Source organism: Rhineura floridana, chromosome 3 (genome assembly GCF_030035675.1).
Source record: "Rhineura floridana isolate rRhiFlo1 chromosome 3, rRhiFlo1.hap2, whole genome shotgun sequence".
NCBI classification, from domain to species: domain Eukaryota; kingdom Metazoa; phylum Chordata; class Lepidosauria; order Squamata; family Rhineuridae; genus Rhineura; species Rhineura floridana.
The window spans coordinates 116,286,989-116,307,494 of record NC_084482.1 but is presented as its reverse complement, the minus strand read 5'-3'; the positions used below and the strand labels follow the sequence as shown (position 1 = coordinate 116,307,494).

The 20,506-nt window shown below is 43.4% G+C and overlaps 2 protein-coding genes across 6 annotated transcripts in view; one reads left to right on the top strand and one right to left on the bottom strand.

The window, feature by feature from the left end:
* The window catches only part of FAXDC2 (fatty acid hydroxylase domain containing 2), a 32,981-nt gene extending 17,911 nt beyond the window's left edge, over nt 1–15,070 (top strand). For both annotated transcript variants that reach the window (XM_061617457.1, XM_061617458.1), the window contains 5 exons: nt 950–1,071; nt 3,790–3,995; nt 4,333–4,438; nt 10,342–10,508; nt 13,125–15,070. In XM_061617457.1, coding sequence (XP_061473441.1) covers nt 950–1,071; nt 3,790–3,995; nt 4,333–4,438; nt 10,342–10,508; nt 13,125–13,275 — 752 coding nt within the window. In that variant the 3' untranslated portion in view covers nt 13,276–15,070. The remainder of the gene's footprint in view (nt 1–949; nt 1,072–3,789; nt 3,996–4,332; nt 4,439–10,341; nt 10,509–13,124) is intronic.
* LARP1 (La ribonucleoprotein 1, translational regulator) overlaps nt 14,622–20,506 on the bottom strand; it is a 122,395-nt gene continuing 116,510 nt past the window's right edge. For all 4 annotated transcript variants that reach the window (XM_061617454.1, XM_061617452.1, XM_061617456.1 and 1 more), the window contains exon 19: nt 14,622–20,441. In XM_061617454.1, coding sequence (XP_061473438.1) covers nt 20,196–20,441 — 246 coding nt within the window. In that variant the 3' untranslated portion in view covers nt 14,622–20,195. The remainder of the gene's footprint in view (nt 20,442–20,506) is intronic.

Sequence of the window (20,506 nt, the reverse complement as noted above, 5' to 3'; positions counted from 1 at the left end):
GTGGGGAACTCGTGACCCTTCAAATATTGTTGGGGTCTAGTTCTCATCAGTGTGGCCAACTGTCAGGGATGATGGGAGTTGTAGTCCAACACCATCTGTAGTGCCACGGGTTCCCCACCCCTGCTATGAAGCATCAGAAGGGAATGTAGAGGCTCCTGCAATCATTGATGCTTACTCAAGACTGGTTTTACTCATGACTCGATTACTACGTATGGCGACCCTATGAATCAGCAACCGCCAATAGCATCTGTTATAAACCACCCTGTTCAGATCTTGTAAGTTCAAGTCTGTGGCTTCCTTTATGGAATCAATCCATCTCTTGTTTGGCCTTCCTCTTTTCCTACTCCCTGCTGTTTTTCCCAGCATTATTGTCTTTTCTAATGAATAATGTCTTCTCATGATGTGTCCAAAGTAGGATAACCTCAGTTTCATCGTTTTAGCTTCTAGTGACAGTTCTGGTTTAATTTGTTCTAACACCCAATTATTTGTGTTTTTTGCAGTCCATGGTATGCGCAAAGCTCTCCTGCAACACATTTCAAACTATTTTTCTCTTACCCGCTTTTTTCACTGTCCAACTTTCACATCCATACATAGAGATCAGGAATACCATGGTCTGAATAATCCTGACTTTAGTGTTCAGTGATACATCTTTGCATTTGAGAACCGTGCCTAGTCTCTCATAGGTGCCCTCCCCAGTCCTAGCCTTCTTCTGATTTCTTGACTATTGTCTCCATTTTGGTTAATGACTGTGCCAAGGTATTGTTAATCCTTGACAAGTTCCATGTCCTCAAAACCTACCTCTGTTAATGAAGTATCTGTCCTATAGGTGGCAATAAGTCCATTCTACTTATCTGTTACCATAACTCTCTCGGAGCCAAAACCTCACTGACTCACAAGAGTTTCTCTTTCTCCTGTATCCATTCACTAACCCACTCATATTGTAACACAGGCACTGCTGTAGTCCCTGGCCTTGTTTTCTGGAGCTTCAATGGAATCTTGATGGTAGCCGATGTCACTGGGAAGCCAAGCTTCATTACACGATACCGCATTCAGTTGGGGAAGAATGACCCTGTAGGTATTTGTTTCCACAATTGGATTGAATATAGCCTAGGGTTTCTTTGTTGGTTTTGAGAGGGAGGTGGTGATTCCTCCCCACCCCAGATATAGCCTTTCCACCACTGTCAGAGGATGCATTTGATAGTTTAAAAAGATTGAATTTGGATTGTCGTCATTCTTCTTTTTATTTCTGTTTCACATGTCCTCCAGGGAGATATAGAAGATTCATCTTCCCTTCCTCAGCTCTGTGAGGTAGGTTAGATTGAGGAGACAGCAACTGGCACAAAGCGACTCAGTGAGCTTCCAACTCTGCTTAGTCATGACCATAGGTTGCCCTATTCCTGGTCTGACACACTATCCACAACTTAACCATCTCATGGGAATAAACAAGTGTGTAGAACTCAAGCGAGCCCTGTTGCCAGATATGAGCAGCCATGTACCTGTTTATATATACAGGGACATGACTTTGTGGAGAGCAGCTAATGGGGCTGAGGCCGTACATACAGAGAACTGACAACCATTTCTGTGATGGCAACTGCATTTTCCCACGAATCACAGCAGTGGAGGTGGTTGTGATTGAAACACAGTTTAATCTCTGTGCTTCCAACACTGAAACTACTACAGATGAAGTAGGAATTAGATGTTAGCTTTTCTTAGAAAAGATGTGGAGGGAGCCAACTCCCAAAGAATGTAGATGGAAACAAGAATTGCCTTTTTCTGGTAGAGGCAGAGCAATCATAATTCAGCAATCAGCGCATCTATGCTTGCTGGTGAGATGAATTGCAACTGTTATGCAGTAGTCCTCAAGTAATTCATAATCGAGCCCTAGTTGGAGACTAGGAATTTTATTTCTCATTGAAACATATACTAATCATTGTCCTGAGTTCTTGCAGCCATTTTAACCCAAGCATTTCTTCATGAAATGAGTCGCTATCCAGCCCACAGAGCCTATGAAACTAGACGGGTTTTTAAAAAACAAAATGGCAGCACAGGATCCAAAGAGTTATGGAAGGTAGTGGGATTTGTTTTATTGTTGAGCAGAAGACCATAAATGCAGGATCACCACAGGCCTTTCAAGTCTCCTAAGTTTTGAAAGGAATTCCTGGAACCCAACAAGGGTAAAAAGCAGCTGGGGTTCTCTCCCCTCTGCCTGTAACCAAAAGGGTGGAGATTCTGAGGAGCTTGGTCAAAGATAGAAGAGTTCTAGGACAGTCAATGAGGGAGACTTATCTTGAAGTTTATTGGTTAACCATTGCTTACAATTCTCTCTCTCACTCGCTCCCCTCTGCCTTTTTTGCCTGGCTGCAGTGTTGTAAGAATGTTGGTCCCTGTCCGGTTCAGAGCAGAAACCACAAGTCGGAGACGAGGATGCAAGGAACTCTTGCTTTATTAACGTAATGGATACATCAAAGGCTGAGCGCCTCACAGAAAAACCCAATGCTAACTCAGTACAAGTCCCTAACTACCCTCTAGACGTGCTCTGTAACGTGTGATGAAAGTTGACTCAGCACCCCATTCACAGCGCGGCAGTCTTAAATAGGAGAGGTCTTGGAGCGTAACCTCTCACTCCTTCGCAAACACGCCCTCTGCCCTGTCCGCTTCTCCCTATGTCATGAGCGTGGTGAAGGGGGGCAAGTCTCTACGGGCTCATCGGACAGAACAGGGTTTTCATCTGCAGGTGGGGAAGCAGAGGGCTGGGAAGTGTCGGGCATCTCTAGGATACTGCTTGGCACAGCAAGAGTTACTGCTCTTTCGGAATCCTCCCCTAACGGCTCCGTGGGGGTGCTTGATGGCTGAGTGCTGTCCAGTTGAGGGGCAGGGCCATCCGTGGGAACTGGCGGGGTGGCTAACTCGTTCTCTTCCTCAAGGTCTGGGCTAGACTCAACAACAGCTGGATCAACCATGCCCGCTGATGGATGAGGCACCTGCAACTCATGCCTTCCCCCTCCTTGATCCTCAGGAGAGAGGCTGGGCTCAACATCCCTGGGCTCAAAAGTCCCTTACTAGTTGTAGCCTTCTTTATATGGAGACCAGGAGGGGTAGGGCCTATCTCTCAGTGGTACAGCACATGCTTTGCTCACAAAGTTCAGTCCCCGACATCTCCAGCTAGAGCTGGGAAAGATCTCTGCCTGAAACCCTGCCAGTCGTTGCTGGCAATACTGAGCTGGAATGACCAATGGTCTGATTTGGTATAAGGCAGCTTCCTATGTTCCTATGTTCCTGTGTGTGTAAATGTTAATATTCTTAAATATGATGAGGAAATAAGAAAGAACCAACACATAGCTTCCTTTTAAGAGTTGTGGGACTGGGAAACAGACAGTTCCCTTCTTTCATCCTGTTCTAGAGGCCAAGCAGGATGATAGATGTACCCTACAACTATGAAGAAGGGAAGTGCTGGAAGAACTGTTGGGGAGGGGGAAGCTTTGTTTTGGTCCAATCTCTCCCACTACCCAAACAAAATGCAGAAATTTCCATTGAGTAGGGATATGGCAACTACTTCTACTAGAAAGTGCACAAATGTTGGCTGTGGTGACTTTATCTGAAGTGTTGCCCAAGGCCAATGAAGCTTTGACTAAATGTTTAGAACGAAATGCCTTTTTATTTGGCCGGTACAGGGCAGGAGCCATTTTGAGCCTCTTACTGAGTAGTCAAGGGTCTTGCATAGGTCCCTTTTCAGGCATAGCAAATACTGTTGCACATTTTGACACAGGTTCATGTTCCCTCTCCCCCCAGGTTGACACAGAAAAACTGCGCAGTGCCATCCATACAGCCTTGTTCAATCATTTTTTCATCTCTCTGCCCATGTTGATCCTCATGTTGCCTATCATGAAATGGAGTGGGGAGCCATGCAGTTTGCACCTGCCCACCTTCCACTGGTTTCTTCTTGAGCTGGCCACCTTTACCCTGCTAGAGGAAATTCTCTTCTATTACTCTCATCGGTAAGGTGCACATTACACCAATGTAACAAATTGGGCTCTTTCCTGCATTGGCTTCATAACATTCTGCAGCTTACTGGCTAGTTTAAAATTCACACTTTTTAAGCCGAAATTCCCACCCCTAGCTAAACATAACTAACAAGACATGATAGCATGGTCAGTGGTAATTTTTTGACTGAAGCGTAGTTGCCACAATTGCACAAGCAAAGTACCTATGATGCTGCTGTTCCTTTCCATACCTTGTATTTTGGCCTCATACCATGGAGCCTCAACACCAACAGTTCCACCCACTTGAAAATATGACACATCTTACCTTTTGTTTCTGCTTCTTCCCATGAAGGCTTGTTCATCACCCTCTCCTCTTTAAACACATACATAAAAAACATCACGAATGGACTGCTCCGGTTGGCATAGTCTCAGTCTATGCTCATCCAGTAGAGCATGTGGTAAGTGGTATGCAAAAGGTCCAGCTGACATTTGAGGAGACTCTGTTCCTCCTTTCTGCTGGCAGGGGAATACCCTCCACCCTTCAGACTGAAAAAGCTGGAGCTCATGAAATGGAAAGAACCGTAGCAGTTTAATATTGGAGATTTTCTAATTGTGAAATATTTGGTCCAGCTAGAGCAGAAAGGACCCAGGGATGGCTCTCTGTGGCCTTCCAGATGTTGCTGGAATGTAACTCCCATCAGCTCCAGCCAGCATGACCAATGGTCAGAGATTATGGAAGTTGTAGTCCCAACAAAATCTGGAGGGCCTGTAGTTAGCCATCCCTACTGCGAACCTATACAGTTCTGAACCTGTGCAGATCTACCTGTGTAGATCTGGTTCATTGTAGTCTCTTTCTGGGGTGGGAGAATTCAAGGAGTAGGGAGAAAGAGATAAATGAGCACATCAGTTGTTACAGTTGTTGCCTTGAGAAAATAAAATACTGCCCTCTGCGAATCTCTGTAGGTGGGCTTCCTGACAAGACCCTAGCCTAACTCTACAAAGTTCCAATGTAGCTCTACACAGGCATAAAATCCACTTGTGCGACTGCACAGACCACAAAGAATGCTATCCTTTTCTGTAAATCTCTCCTCCAGTACCTGAGGAAGGTTCCTACGAGGTGGAGGTCAGACAATTCCCATTCACTAACCACAATTAAATGAGAGATGTGCAGAAGCTAAGCATCAACAGAAAAAAGCAGAAGATGGACTGTCACGCCTTCTCTGCTTTATAACTGAAAAAGAGCCTCCTAGGCATAGGACCCCCCTTTAGGATGCACACCTTAACACGGTGAGGGGGTTTGAAAGTGTTGAAGATGCTGAGAGCAATACCGTCAGGTGTCTAAACCAAGAGGCTAGACTCCTAGCAGGGGCACCCAAGGCGGAATGGTCAAAGCTGAGACACCAGACTAAGATGCATCCAAACTCAGAGGAAGGCAATGGTAAACCACCTCTGAATACCTCTTACCGCGAAAACTCTATGAACAGAGTATCCAAAATGCAACATGAGATAGTGCTGGAAGATGAGACCCCCAGGTCAGAAGACACTCACAGAGCTACTGGGGAAGAACAAAGGACAAGTGCGAGAAGTCCTGTGACTAATGACGCCGCTGGGTCAAAGCCGAAAGGAAGCCCAGAGGCTGATGCACACAGATGCGAAAGGAGAGTCTGGAGTTGTACGACACACACAATAAGAACTTGGAATGTGAGAAGCATGAACCAGGGAAAGTTAGACATTGTCAAGTAAGAAATGGAACGTATCAACATTACAATATTTGGTGTGAGCAAACTAAAATGGATGGGAATGGGTCATTTTCAATCAGGCAACTACAAAATATTTTATGCAGGAAATGAGAAATCAAGAAGAAACAGGGTTGCTTTAATAGTGAGAAGTGACGTAGCAAAAGCAATTAGGAGCTATAACACAAGGTCTGACTGAGTGATATCAATGAGATTAAACAGGAAACCTATTAACACAACCATCATCCAAGTCTATGCTCCAACGGCAAACGCAGAAGAAGGATTTTACACAGAAGTACAGGAAAAAATCGATCACACACCAAAACAAGATATGATAATCATGGGGGACTCGAATGCAAAAGTAGGGAAGAGAGAGGAACTAGGAATTGTGGGGAAATGGGGCTTAGGAGACAGAAATGAAGCAGAAGACTTATTGAATTCTGTGAAGCCAATAATTTGTTTCTTGAAAACACATTTTTTAAGCAACCGGAGAGACGACTGTACACGTAGACATCACCAAATGGTCAATAAAGAAATCAAACTGATTATATAATTGGCAACAGAAGAACACACTGACTGACCGAGATGAAATAAAAAAGATGGAAGCAATACACTGAAGAACTCTATAAAAGAGATGCAAGGATGACAGATTCATTCACAGAGGAACCATATGATGAAGAACCAGAAATTTTAGAATGTGAGGTAAAAGCTGCTCTTAAAATACTTGGAAGAAACAAATCACTAGGAATAGATGGCATACCGATAGTTGCTACAAGCTACTGAGACTGAATCTGTCCAAATCTTGACAAAAATTTGTCAAGAAACATGGCAAACTAAACAGTGGCCCACAGACTGGAAGCATTCCATATATATCCCAATTCCAAAGAAAGGGGATCCCAGGGAATACAGTAATTATCGAACTACAGCCTTAATGTCCCATGCAAGTAAAGTAATGCTCAAGATTCTACAACAAAGGCTCTTACCATATATAGAGCAAAAAATGCCAGACGTCCAACCTGGATTTAGAAAGAGAAGAGGCACCAGAGTTCGTATCGCAAACATACATTGGATAATGGAACGGAGCACGGAATTTCAGAAAAAAATCACCTTGTGCTTTATAGATTACAGCAAAGCCTTTGACTGTGTAGATCATGAAAAACTATGGAATGCTTTAAAAGAAATGGGGGTGCCACAGCATCTGATTGTCCTGATGCGCAACCTATACTCTGCACAAGAGGCTACTGTAAGGAAAGAATATGGAGAAACCGATTGGTGCCCAATAGAAAAGGGTTTGAGACAGGGGTGTATTTTATCACCCTATTTGTTTAATCTGTATGCAGAACATATCCTATGGAAAACAGGATTGGACAAAGATGAAGGAGGTGTGAAAACTGGAGGGAGAAATATCAATAATTTAGGATATGCAGACAATATCATACTATTAGCAGAAGCCAGTAATGATTTGAAATGAATGCTGATGAAAGTTAAAGAGGAAAGCACAAAAGCAGGACTACAGCTCAATGTCAAGAAGACTAAAGTAATAACAGAAGATTTATGTAACTTTAAAGTTGACAATGAGGACATTGAACTTGTCAAGTATTATCAATATCTTGGCCAGTCATTAACCAAAATGGAGACAATAGTCAAGAAATCAGAAGAAGGTAGGACTAGGGAGGGCAGCTGTGAGAGAACCAGAAAAGGTCCTCAAATGCAAAGATTTATCACTGAACACTAAAGTCGGGATCATTCAGACCATGGTATTCCCGATCTCTATGTATGGATGTGAAAGTTGGACAGTGAAAAAAGCAGGAAAAATCAACTCATTTGAAATGTGGTGCTGGAGGAGAGCTTTGTGCATACCATGGACTGCAAAATAGCAAATAATTGGGTGTTAGAACAAATTAAACCAGAACTGTCACTAGAAGCAATAATGAAACTGAGATTATTATACTTTGGACACATCATGAGAAGACATGATTCACTAGAAAAGACAATAATGCTGGGGAAAACAGAAGGGGGTAGAAAAAGAGGAAGACCAAACAAGAGATGGATTGATTCCATAAAGGAAGCCACATACCTGAACTTACAAGATCTGAACAGGGTGGTTCATGACAGATGCTCTTGGAGGTCACTGATTCATAGGGTCGCCATAACACTTGAAGGCACATAACAACAACAGGTGTAGGACCCTAATTTAAGACAGGCTGAATCAGGCTGAACGATTTAGTTTCTGAAAAGATACCAAGAGTTTAAGTACTGCAGTTCCAGTCTTCCTCTTGGAGACAGTGGTTGACTGCTTGGGGATGTTAAAAAGGTAGTTAATTGCAGGGTGGGCAACCGGACCCCTTAGTCAAGCAAGAATAGTATTCTCAGTCCTATAAAACCCTGTGCAGCACATATCTGACAGTGGCTGCCAAGAAACTAGAAGCTGGCTTGAGCATCTCAGCAGAGTTGGTGGGAAATTGATGGCTGGACCTGATGGGCCAAAGACCAAGGAGAGCCAACTCAAATGGCCTTGAGGGGAACAGAGGAAGATATTGAAAAAGGGGTTGGGAGAGCTGAAGTGATAGCTTCCTGGGGTAAGAGAGGGACTAGGTGAATTTACTGGTCTGCCCATTTGAGTTGAAACAGCCTCCCCTATTGAGTCAGGTGTTCTAAAATAACTGATCTCACATTAATTGGGTTGGGAGCAGTTTAGACAATTCCATAACAGCCTGTCTCTCTCTCCAATAGGCTGTGAAAACATATGGGGCACATCACAAAGGACCTCTCCCAACAGACTGACCTTGCTTCTGAGGGGAGAATACCTGAAGATGTGTTAACAAAATAGTCACATGATATTTCAGACCAAAACAAATCAATAGGTCTGTTCTCCACAGCTTCTGCAAGTTATCTCAAGGAAAGATTGTATGCCAATACCATATAGAAAGTGGAATTTCTAATTCATTGTGGGAATGACCCCAAGGGCTACATCACTGAGATTCTCTGTATTTGTATTAAACTTTTTGAAGAGAGAAATGTAACGGTCCTGGGTATAAGGTTATGTAAAACACGGCTTACACACAGTAGGCCTACTACTCTCCTGTTCCCACTTAGAGACTCCGGTTGCCCCCTTCCCCCCCCCCAAAAAAAGTTTATCAACAAAGCGTGAGGGAGACTGGACCTACTGTTCTTCATCAATTTCACACTGCTTCCTCTTTCCAAATTTTTTTTGCCTCCTCCCAAACCACACCAAAGCTAGCCTCACCTGGACCTAGAATAGTGCATTGTGGTGGACAGTTAGCAAGGGGAGTCCAGCCATGTCAGCAAAGGAAGGGCAGAACTGGGATAATAATAATAAATAAAATTTTATTTATGAGTCGCCTATCTGGCCGAATTAACGGCCACTCTAGGCGACGTACATTAATACAATAAAATACAATATACAATCAATAAGACCATCATTCATCTAAGCACCACTCTACCAAGTAATAACAAAATTAATAACTAACCCGCCCCAGAGATCCCATAGGCCTGCCTGAATAGCCAGGTTTTCAAGGCCCGGCAGAAACCTATTAGGGAAGAGGCATGGCGAAGATCGAAAGGAAGGGAATTCCAGAGGGTGGGGGCCACAACTGAGAATGCCCTCTCTCTGGTCCGCACCAGTTTCGCTGTTTTAACTGGTGGAACCGAGAGAAGGTCTTGTGTGGCTGATCTCGTCAGGCGGCATAATTGGTGATGCTGGAGGCGCTCCTTCAGATAAACTGGGCCGAAACCGTATAGGGCTTTAAAGGTCAACACCAACACCTTGAATTGGGCCCGGTAAACAACTGGCAACCAGTGTAGATCTACTAACACTGGAGTAATATGATCACGGCGACGGCTATTCATGAGCAACCGAGCCGCCGCATTCTGTATCAGTTGTAATTTCCGGACTGTTTTCAAGGGTAGCCCCACGTAGAGAGCATTGCAGTAGTCTAAGCGAGAGGAGACCAGAGCATGTATCACCCGTGGGAGCAGATGGGCTGGAAGGTAGGTTTGTAGCCTTCGTATCAGATGTAATTGATACCAAGCTGCCCAGCTCACAGCCGAAATCTGAGCCTCCATAGACAGCTGGGAGTCAAGAATGACCCCAAGGCTACGGACCTGGTCTTTCAGGGGCAAGCTTACCCCACTGAACACCAGGTCTATATCTCCCAATCTTCCTTTGTCGCCCACTAGCAACACTTCGGTCTTGTCGGGGTTCAGCTTCAGCCTATTCCTTCCCATCCATTCACTTACAGAGTCCAGGCACTTGGACATGGTATCCACAGCATTTTTGAAGTTGAGGCATCAGGTGAAAGGAGATTTGAAACTATATACAGTATGCAGTATAGTTACTTGCTCTTAACACATCCTGTGGAGCAATTAAAAAAGTCCCCATTATCTGCTCCCTGAATAAGTGGGAACAGGAGAGTAGTAGGCCTACTGTGTGTAAGCAGTGTTTTACATAATATTATTCCCAGGCGCTTAAAACACCAGTTAGCTTCTCAACAGTGGAACTTCAGTCAGTCTTTGAAGCTCACCAACATCTCTGTCTTCCTTGGCGGAGACTCCTTTAGGGATTTACACATGTTCACCATTATGAGTCTGTGTTTATATTCCAGGTTTCCAATATACTGCCTGTGATCACTGGCCCAATCCTCATGGGATCGCATGTTATATCAATCATGATGTGGCTCTCTCTTGTCCTTCTGACTACCTCAATCTCTCACTGCGGCTACCATTTACCTTTCCTGCCTTCACCAGAATTCCATGACTTCCATCATCTCAAGTAATTCTACTGTGTTCTTAAAAGCTACATTTCTCCTTACTTGCTCACAAATTGGGGTGTGTGTGTGTGATACATACAGCTCTGGAACAGACTTCCCTTAATTAGCCATCATTCTTAAAATCATTTCATAAAACTCAATTGCAGGATTCCATAAAATTCAACTGAAGGATTAAAACTTTCAGTTCAAAACACATCAACCAAATTCTAACTTTTAACCACAGCTATGCAACCTCTCAATTACACCTATTCTCATGCTTTCAACATGCACACACCAACCCACAATTATATTAACAGATGAAAGTACTCATAATGTTCAGGCATACTATTTTCTGGAAAAGTACTGTTTGGGGAGCTGGGGGGACAACAACAGCCCCCAAGGTGTTTTAAATAGATTTTAAGTGAGCACCTTCAGATACAAAGCAATTTTACATTACTGGTCTCATGTTTTCAGAAATGAATTTGGTATAGGCAAATTATGCTGCTATCCTTGGGATAATATTCCCAACAAGCACTCACGTAAATAATCTCTAAGGCAGGTTTGTGCAACCTGTGGCCCTGCATATGTTGGACTCCCAGTTCCCATCATCCCCAGCCAGCATGGCCAATGGCCAGGGATGATGAGAGTTGTAGTCCGACAACATCTAGAGGATCAGTGATTTAACTATCCCTGCTCTGTAGAACGTATTACAATGAACATGTATCATTTGGCCTTACGTGCCTAAAATTTCTACGTTAAATAGCAGCCATGTTTCATTCCCACAATGTGATCTTGTTATTTGTGTTGGCAGGAAAGGAGCAATTGGCAGCTTCTCTCCCAATGCAAATAGCAGCTTTTGTTTGTTTGGTGGGGGGATGGGGGTCAATTATTAAGGTTGTAGTTTTTTTTAAAAAAAAACCCTTCCCTGCACCACATTCAATCACTCTTTCTCAAACATGGACTGCCTTCAAGTAGATCCTGATTTATGGCGACCATATGAATAGGGTTTTCATAGTAAGCGATATTCAGAGGTGGCTTACCATTGCCTTCCTCTGAGGCTGAGAGCCAGTGACTGAACCAAGGCCACCAAGTGAGCTTCATGGCTGTGTGGGGATTCGAACCCTGGTCTCCCAGGTCATAGTCCAACATTCTAACCACTACACCACACTGGCTTTCTAGAAAAATTAATCATGCAAGTACAGACTATGCACTTAATGTGTAGTTTACACATTAAGTCACATCCCACTTTTGGATGACAGACTGAGGGCTTCAAAGCGTCAGTGGTATGGAACAATACGGAGGATCAAAAAAATGGAAATTTTACTTACCGTGAATTTCTATTTGTGGATAGGGCTGGAGGACATTCCTGATTAGGGATGGCTCCTCCTACTGGTTGTGACAGGCAGGGTCTAGAAACTTCTTAGTCTCCTCTCTGTGGGGAGGAGTCATCCCACTCTCCAGACCGAGCTGACAGCAAGAACTCCTTGACCCCATCAACGCCAACCATGCAGACGTTTATTAAACAGACACCTGTACAAAGTAGTAACTAGGAAAAGGTAATAACCAGAGACAAAACAGACAACTGGAGAAAACCTTCACACAAAATGATACCCGCCATACTAGACATCGTGTGAAAATGTAAGACGCTAGCAGAATGCTTCAAGCCCCCAACCCCTTGACCAGAAGGCTGTAGCAGAGGAAGGAGAGGTGAGTAGAATGTCCTCCAGCCCTATCCACAAATAGAAATTCACGGTAAGTAAAATTTCCATTTTTGCTAGATAGGGCTGGAGGACATTCCTGATTAGGGATATAACATAGCAGTATCCACATCCCCAGGGTGGGCTTCCTCTGTGTGAAACTAGAGATATAGCACCTTCTGGAACACCTTGCTACCAAACACGGCATCAGCTGGGGAATAGAAATCTCTTTTATCATGTCTGATGAGGGTGTGTGGAGAGGCCCATTTGTCCCCCAACAGATGTTCATGATTGGGAAACCGCCCTTGCATGGTGCAGAGGCAGCCGCCCCTCTAACAGAATGTGCCCTCTAACAGAATGTCCTCATAGGCCTGAGCTATGGCCACCCTGAACCAGCGAGAGATGGAAGAAGTAAACACCTTTTTTCCCTTAGAGTTCCCTTAGAGTTAGGAAAGACACAAATGATGATTCGGGATGTCTAAACTCCAGTGTGCAGCACCCCTAATGTCCAGAGAGCTTAGGCTATGGGGCGGTATACAAATGCAATAAATGATGTCCAACAGGTGCTACCTATGCACCTGAGTGCAGGAAGGATATGGTCAGAAAAGACGGTCTATCTCCTGAGACCTATAAAAAACTGATGAGGTAAAAGGAAGTTCTGAGCACAGAGAAGACCCAACCTTCACAGGCCGCAGGCAGGGCCAGTCTGGAGAGCGGGATGACTCCTCCCCCCGGAAAGGAGACTAAGAAGTTTCTAGACCCTGCCTGTCATGACCAGTAGGAGGAGCCATCCGTAATCAGGAATGTCTTCCAGCCCTATCAAGCAAATTAATGATTAGGTCGTGGTGGGATGGGGACATACCTAACCAAAGGGAAATGTCTACACTATTACAGTATGTTTACTATTAATGTATATAATTCTTTCCCTTTATTTTTCATCAGATTCAATCAGTGCTATGGAGTCTTGGGGGTGCTGGACCACCTACATGGAACCAACACATTGTTCAAGCAAACCCAGGCCTACAAGAGAGACATTGTCCTGTTGAGCCTCACACCCCTTACAGAAAGCATGCCAGATTCCCCTAAAAATTAGAATGACCCTTCCTTTATTGCAGCTTACTTTCTTCACCATCATCCAGATAATCACAAGAAACAGCAGATGGGTTATATCAGATTTTCTAATGAGGTACTCAATTACCAAGATGATATTGTAGCAGGTTTCAAGTATCCTTTGGCAAGGGACAGAACTAAACCTATCATGTTGGCCTTTGATGACACTCATGTTTGGAGAGCACAGCAGAAGAATGATGCCAACTTCTGCAGATATGGCTGTGGTTGATCATGGAAACAAAAGAGCTGGAAGTGTAATAAAGTTATTTGCTGGAGGGAACAGTATATACTTTCAAGCATACCAAAAACCAGTTACTGTCACAGAATTCCAGGTTATGATGAGCCAGAAATTCAGCCTGACCCAACAAAGAATCAAGACCAGGTGCACTCGGAGCATTCATCCCTAATCTTGGAGAAAAGCAACTAGTTGGCATCTTTTAACCTTTGGACATCCCACAGTGACTACAGAGGACTGAAATCACTCAGAATACAAAGCTGAAAGATAAGTCCTATCCAGCAGTACCCTGCAAGGCATCATATTGTTGGCTGATACTCTCGTGTTGCAAAACATAACGGTAAAAATGGGAAAGGGAGAAGAGATTAGAAAGCCATGCCTCTCCAAGTAACTGCTGAAAATTCCTAAGAGATAGTAGAACTAATTAGCATAGCCAAAGAGCATTATGATGATTTTATACTAGGTAAACTTGTAATTAGTGTAAGTAGCCGTTTGGAATAGGAGGTAAATGCAACATGAAACCATTCTTGCCTAGTTCTCAAAAAACAACGGATGAGGTGATGGCATAAGCACTACTCCAAGCAGAACACGCACAAAAGGCTCACCTTGTGATAAAATATTCCTAAATACAGATAGCAATTATTAATTCCAGGACAAAGCCAGGCTATAACCCTTTCTCTCCAATGTTTCGTTTTCTATGCGCAAGGTATATTTTTTGTATGGAGGACCATTTAGCTGTGACTCTACAACTAGAAGAAGCACAGATACAGATTGCCTATTAGACTAATTTTTCATTCTTTGGAGAACAGTTGAAATAACTGAGGAAACCAGGAATCTTGCTTAAGTACATAATGCTGAGGGCACAAATGGACATTCAGCTTGGGAGCTCCACAAAAAATGTCTGCTACATGTCAAGCCCCATCTTGCTGGTAACATTTTAGGGACGCTTACCCTGTCTTTACATCATCATATCACATTTCCTAATCCTCTGGTCCACATGTGAGTGCCATTAGTAGAAATGGTCTGACGACAGAAACAAAGAGTGTGCAAACTACAAGGTCTTTTGAGGTTTTTATTTTTATACATTTCTTGTATTAAAAAGGAAAAAGCATAATTACCACAAATTACAAAGGACTAAAGCACTACTAGAATAATGAGTCATATCAGCCTAGAAAGCAGATACTCTGAATAATATTACTGTTTATAATACAGGCTCTCATTCAAGTATTTTACAATTTCCCCCCTCTTTTTTCCCCCTCCCCCCCCAATGTGATGATGATCCTAGCACATGGGTTAAGATATACATACTATTAACAGGAGATGGGATTGTGTATGGTGGGCCATATTAACAAGATCTTTTCCTCCAAGGTGATATATGGTAACAGTTGGTTTAAAATTTTCTTATGAATAAATACAGCTGAAAGTGATTATAAACACTTCTGGGATTTTGCTTTAGCAGAAGGGGCAAGGTTGGAGTACGTATACACACAAACCTGCTCAGGGAGAGCACGCAAACCAAACAAACAGATGTTCCTTTCTACTGTGATCATCAGACATCTACACAAAACAATCATTGCATCTTTTGCAGATTGCTCATCCTAAAATTTTTAGCAGCTTAATACAGACTTCACACTAATGAAACTCCAACCCTCACAATTTAAAGCTCAGTGTTTTCTGAGTCACAGTTTCACAGGCTGGAAATCTCAACCACAATGGTAGTGCACTACTGCAGGGGCAAATCCAATGATGAGAGGAGAATTCAGCCATTCCTGTTCCATAGCCACACAATGATACTACAGCAGGATGGCTTTGGTGGGCAACAGCTTCTGCCAAGGGCATTGATATCCCTTATCCAAAGGATATCAGTGACCTAGGCCACCCTGTTGTACCAAGATCTATATTCTGGGAGGGAGGACAAATAGATACAGGAACAATATAATTGAGGAAATTAACAAAAAGGAGGGCAACAGAAGGCCAGACTTGGAAGAACAAAGTCTGTCAAACCACACAGGAATGGTTAAGCCCATAGCTTTTCAATGCTTCCAACCATAGGGTGTCCTCATCACAGATACATCGGTCCTATGTTCAAGTGTCTTCAGAAAGTTAAAATGTAAACTAACAGAAATGTTATCCTTAGAATTTATTTTTTAAAAAACCACTTTGTCCAAACCCATGTTCTTGAGATGAAATTTCCCACCCTCCCCCATAAAACCACTCATATATGAAATTTGATTTAAAAAAGTAACTGAGGCATTTAACAATGTAGCTACCCATCCCTTCTAAAAACCTAGCTGAGTTTTAAAAAGTTATTGACAAATCCAAGTTTTAGAAGAGGATCCAAGCGGAGAGATAACAGCACGGCAGAGTTTGCTGCATTAACAGATTTGATTGTTTTTGCTGAATCAAAAATAAAATAATGAGCAAGGTGTGAATGATGGTTCCCATCCCATTACTCTATTAAAAATGTATGGCAGAGTACTGAGGTTACTGTGTCATGTGTTAGCAGTACATTCAACTAGCCAACCAGAAGCAAGATGGGCAAGTATAGAACCAAAGCAACAAAACAGCTGCAAAGGTGGGATAAGAAGCAGAAAGGAACAAAGAGGGATAGGGCAGACAGAGCACCAAAACTTAAAAAGGGTTATTTTCACTGCCAATCCTAGACCAGATTTTAGACCCTCACCCCATTAAGACCTGTCCAAAGTAGGTCAGGGCATCAGCGACCCCAGATGACACAAAACTTGTTTTTAGATATCTCTTATCTATAATAAGAATGCTGGCTCAGTTTCCAGTGGAAAACAGCCAGTATCTCTGCTTTAACAGAAGCCTCATACAATGGGAAACAGTTGGTAGCTTCCCAAACACAATGCAACTGAAACTCTTTCAGGAGGAACCTACCACTGCATGTATCAGAGCATAGGATACCAACATTCACTGAACTTGGTCCATTTTAAAAACCAAGACATAAATTGAAACAATTGTTACTATTGGGAATCCCTGCTCTCTTCCCAAAGCGTTGGGAATACTTGAGCCAGGATGAGAGAAAACTGACTGTACTAATAGCCACGCAGAAAGCATCAGCTACAGAATTACTCCCTGTTCACAGTGCAAGGTAATGAATGCCATCTTTATAGGATCAATGCAGTAACCTTCTAGCACTGGGCAGCCTAGGCATTGTATGCATATATTAACAGCTGTGCCTACAAAGACACGCTGCCATCGTCATCTCAAAATGATGCAGGGAAGTGACCAATCAAGCCTACAAGAGGCTACACTTCCTTCAGGTAACAAGTACCTTCAACTTCTCTCTTCAAAGCAAGAAAGGACTTTGTGGTTTAAGCTCATGGCACATCCAGGGACATCCACAAAAGAATCAATATGCCATTCTTACATCCCTGTGCCAACCTCCTTTCATTCCCATAAACTAACCCTGCTTCCTTAACTGATCTCCTAAACCACTTAATAAATCCTTTTCTGCACCACCATTAACTGTTTCTGTTCACCTAGTTCTTCATCAAGCAGAGACAAGCAGCGTTATCACTCAGGTGAAATACAAACTATTGCTAGCCCAATACTTCAGCACTATACACCACTGGGTTAAAAGTACAAAGACTATTTCCTTTCTAAGAGGAAACCTTTAAACATGCTGGTTAATCTCACTATTTCTTAAGCCTGAACACATACTCCTGTATCATAAGCAGCAGTTCCTCAATACATGTTTTTGCCTTATTCATAACTGAATTGTGAAGATACAAGGTTAGGGTCTCAATCCATTTTCCTGTCCTTACAAATTGAAATCCTGCCAAACATAAGGAGCCCAAATTCACCATGTAGCACAAAAGGAATTGAAAGCCAACAGCAGAAGTTCTGTCAACTCCATGTTAGCAACTCCATGTTAGCATGTTTCTGCTGTTGCAATGCACCCAGCAAAGCTCACAGTGGAGACTCTGCCACACCCAGTGGAACAGTGCAATGCTCATGCCTTTTTATGGTAAGCGCAATGACAGGCTGAGGGTTTGATATAATACAGCATCACAACTGACGCAGCAAAAACTAGAACTACAGGTCATGAGTTAGCGCGTGGTCACTCAAGACTGCTCCATTCCCATTACTAGCATGCTTGACACAGCTAAAAGGAATTAATATTAGCTTGACAAAACAGACTTCTACATAGTAAGCCCTGTCTCCTCAATTATCTACATCTGTAGTACCAATACGCTAGGAAGAGGAGTGATAAAAATCAACCAACTGCCTATCATCACATCCCCTGCATCCTTAAAGAAACATTTGCTCCATACTGCAGAGGATACAATATCCCGCCTAACACAAGCCTCTTGGCCACACTCTTTGCAGCATGTTGAGTACTGAAGACAACTCTTCTCTTCCTGCACACAACAATGGTCTAGGATCCAAAGTGGTATAAGATTGCTCCTCCTCATCCTTCTGGCAGTAGTCTTCACACCTCAAAAATTGGTAGCAGGATCCTCCAGAGCAGTTTTGCTAAGTATCTGAGGGGCTGCAGTTGGGAAGGAATCAGCCTCCAGCATCATGGAAGCGCCTTCTGCTCATGCATTATCAGGGAGGGAGGGAGAGGACTGTTTGAAGCCAAGCCATGGTGTGGAAGACCACATAAAATAAGGTTTGTACCCTTTCTGCCACCACCGTTTATCCCTCTTCAGAGTCACAGAACAAGATGGGGTAGCACAATGACCATGTAATCTCAGATCTTCCCTCCCCTATTAAAATCTCTGGCTTGCAAAACAGGGATAGTACATTAGGGATATAACAAAATGCAGCAACGCAAGCTGTCAGAAACAAGTTCTCTGTACGCATATGCTTCCATCTTCACTGAAGTTCACTTCTATAGCTCCAGTATCAGCTGCTTTTAGATATCAAGTACCATGACGGCATACACTGTGAATAGTCTCAGACTTAGTTCCAGCAGTTAACCCGAGAGCAGCTAAGTCAATCATGGTGCTTTGTATAAAGTTCTATGACACAGGATGAGTGGACATGGTTCCAATACATGAAGTGATTTCATGATGCAAGACAGTCAAGGTGTCGGCAGCTAGAGTAGAGTCTAAACACAGCTGGGTCCTCCGTGGCTACATGGTCAACCCAGGGAAGGCAGGCAGGCAGGTAAGCATACCAGTAATCAAGAGTCTACAGAAAGGGAAGGCCTGCATAGGAAAGTTAACACTTAGCAAGCCACCTCAGATTTGGAAACCAACACACACACACACAAAAATCCCACCTTGTTTGCGTTAAAGCTCATTTCTCTGTACACACATTCTTCAATCAAAGATATTAAAGAGCAAGGATGTGTCCCTGTGGATCTTCTCTGTGCATTACCTATTCCTGGCACATCTGCCTGCCTACCCTGGGATAGGAAGAATTTGTGAGATCAACAGGCCACTTCTTGGCCTGGCATGCCCTGGTGGGAGAGGGAGGAAAATGGCAGTGCACCTGGAGGTCTGAGTGAGGCAATAGCATGTGTAGTTGCTGTAGCAGGAAGGACACTAGAAAAGTTGACACATTTACATCAGCATCAACTACACAATAGCAGAAGTCTTAGGCTGAAGTGCTCCAGTACCCCCTTGCTTCAGAGGTAAACTGTTTAGGAGGTTTCAACCAACATTCACCTACATATCAACAGTACTGTTCCAGTTGATGCCAATCACAGGGAGTTCACCAACCACTACAGACAAGAGTCACTGGACAGGGAACAGCAGAGATGATCATAGCCTGGCTGAGTCCCAAGCAGATGCCATGCTCCAAATTTGCTCAGAGAAGTCAGGGATGCCTCCAATTTCCCAACTCCACAATAAGGCAACTTATTATTTTCAAGGAAGGAAGCAAAAAAACAACAAAGACTTTTTTTAAAACAAGTTTTTTGTGATTTTTGTTTTGTTTTGTTTTGTAGAGAAAGCTATTTTAGCAAAGTCTCATCTCATCATGAGAATAGCATTCCTATGTGAGGGGAGACACTGTGCGAGTTTATGTTCTACCCATCACACAAAAGGAACTGGGCGAGCCCAATGCTAAGTGGGCCCACGTTCAGTTAGGGTCCTTTGGTTGACTTCCAGTAGTCAGTCAGTGATGGAGCATTGGAAGGTGAGTAGCATGGAAGGAAGCCATAACAGAAGTGATACTTGCGAAGGTGACAAAGGGACTCCTTGTGCATTGTCATATCCTGAACAAGAGGTGCTTAGTGGGCTTGGAAAGCCAAATGCCAATTCCAAATGGAGCCACATTGTTCAGCCCACCACCTCCAGCTTTTCAAGTGGGCTGCATAGTTGATCAGTGGGATGGAAGGGAGCTGGATCGAGTGGCTGCATGATGCAGAACTGTTTTGGTTTATCCAAACAAAATTCTATCAATAATTTAAAACTTGATATAGATATATATATATATAAAAATCTCCCCCTTCCCAACCCTACCCCAGAAAGGCGCTAAGACACAAAAACGTGAGGATCTGGCTCCAATCAGTGACTTAATCACACCAAAGAAAAAGATGCTTTCAGCTTGGATCATCTTGTTTTTCCAGCCACCAAGAGAAATCGTGTGCGTTGTAGTCCCCACCTTCTGCAAGCAGCCTGGTCTTCGACACCGACCTTCTAACTCCCTTGCGTGTCCCTGCCCCCTTTCCATTGGAAGTTCCGGTGTGTCTACTTCCCCATTGTTTGAGTTTCCACAGTTGCTGTAGAAACTGCATGTGGCTGGCTCAGGTTTTTGGCATCCTCCTGCACAGTCTGGCTAGATGAGGTGGGGACTTGACTGGATGAGACAGAGACTTGACTGGAAGTGGTCTGGCTGACAGGTTTGCTGGAAGACTGAGATGGGTATCGCTTCCTTCCATCTACACCCAATGCCGCTGGGTACCTCTTGTGACTACCTTCTTCCCCGATAGGGGGCTGAAACAGAAAATGAAAATATTGAATTATGTAGCACTTGGGCATCCCCTCAAGCATGCTTCATT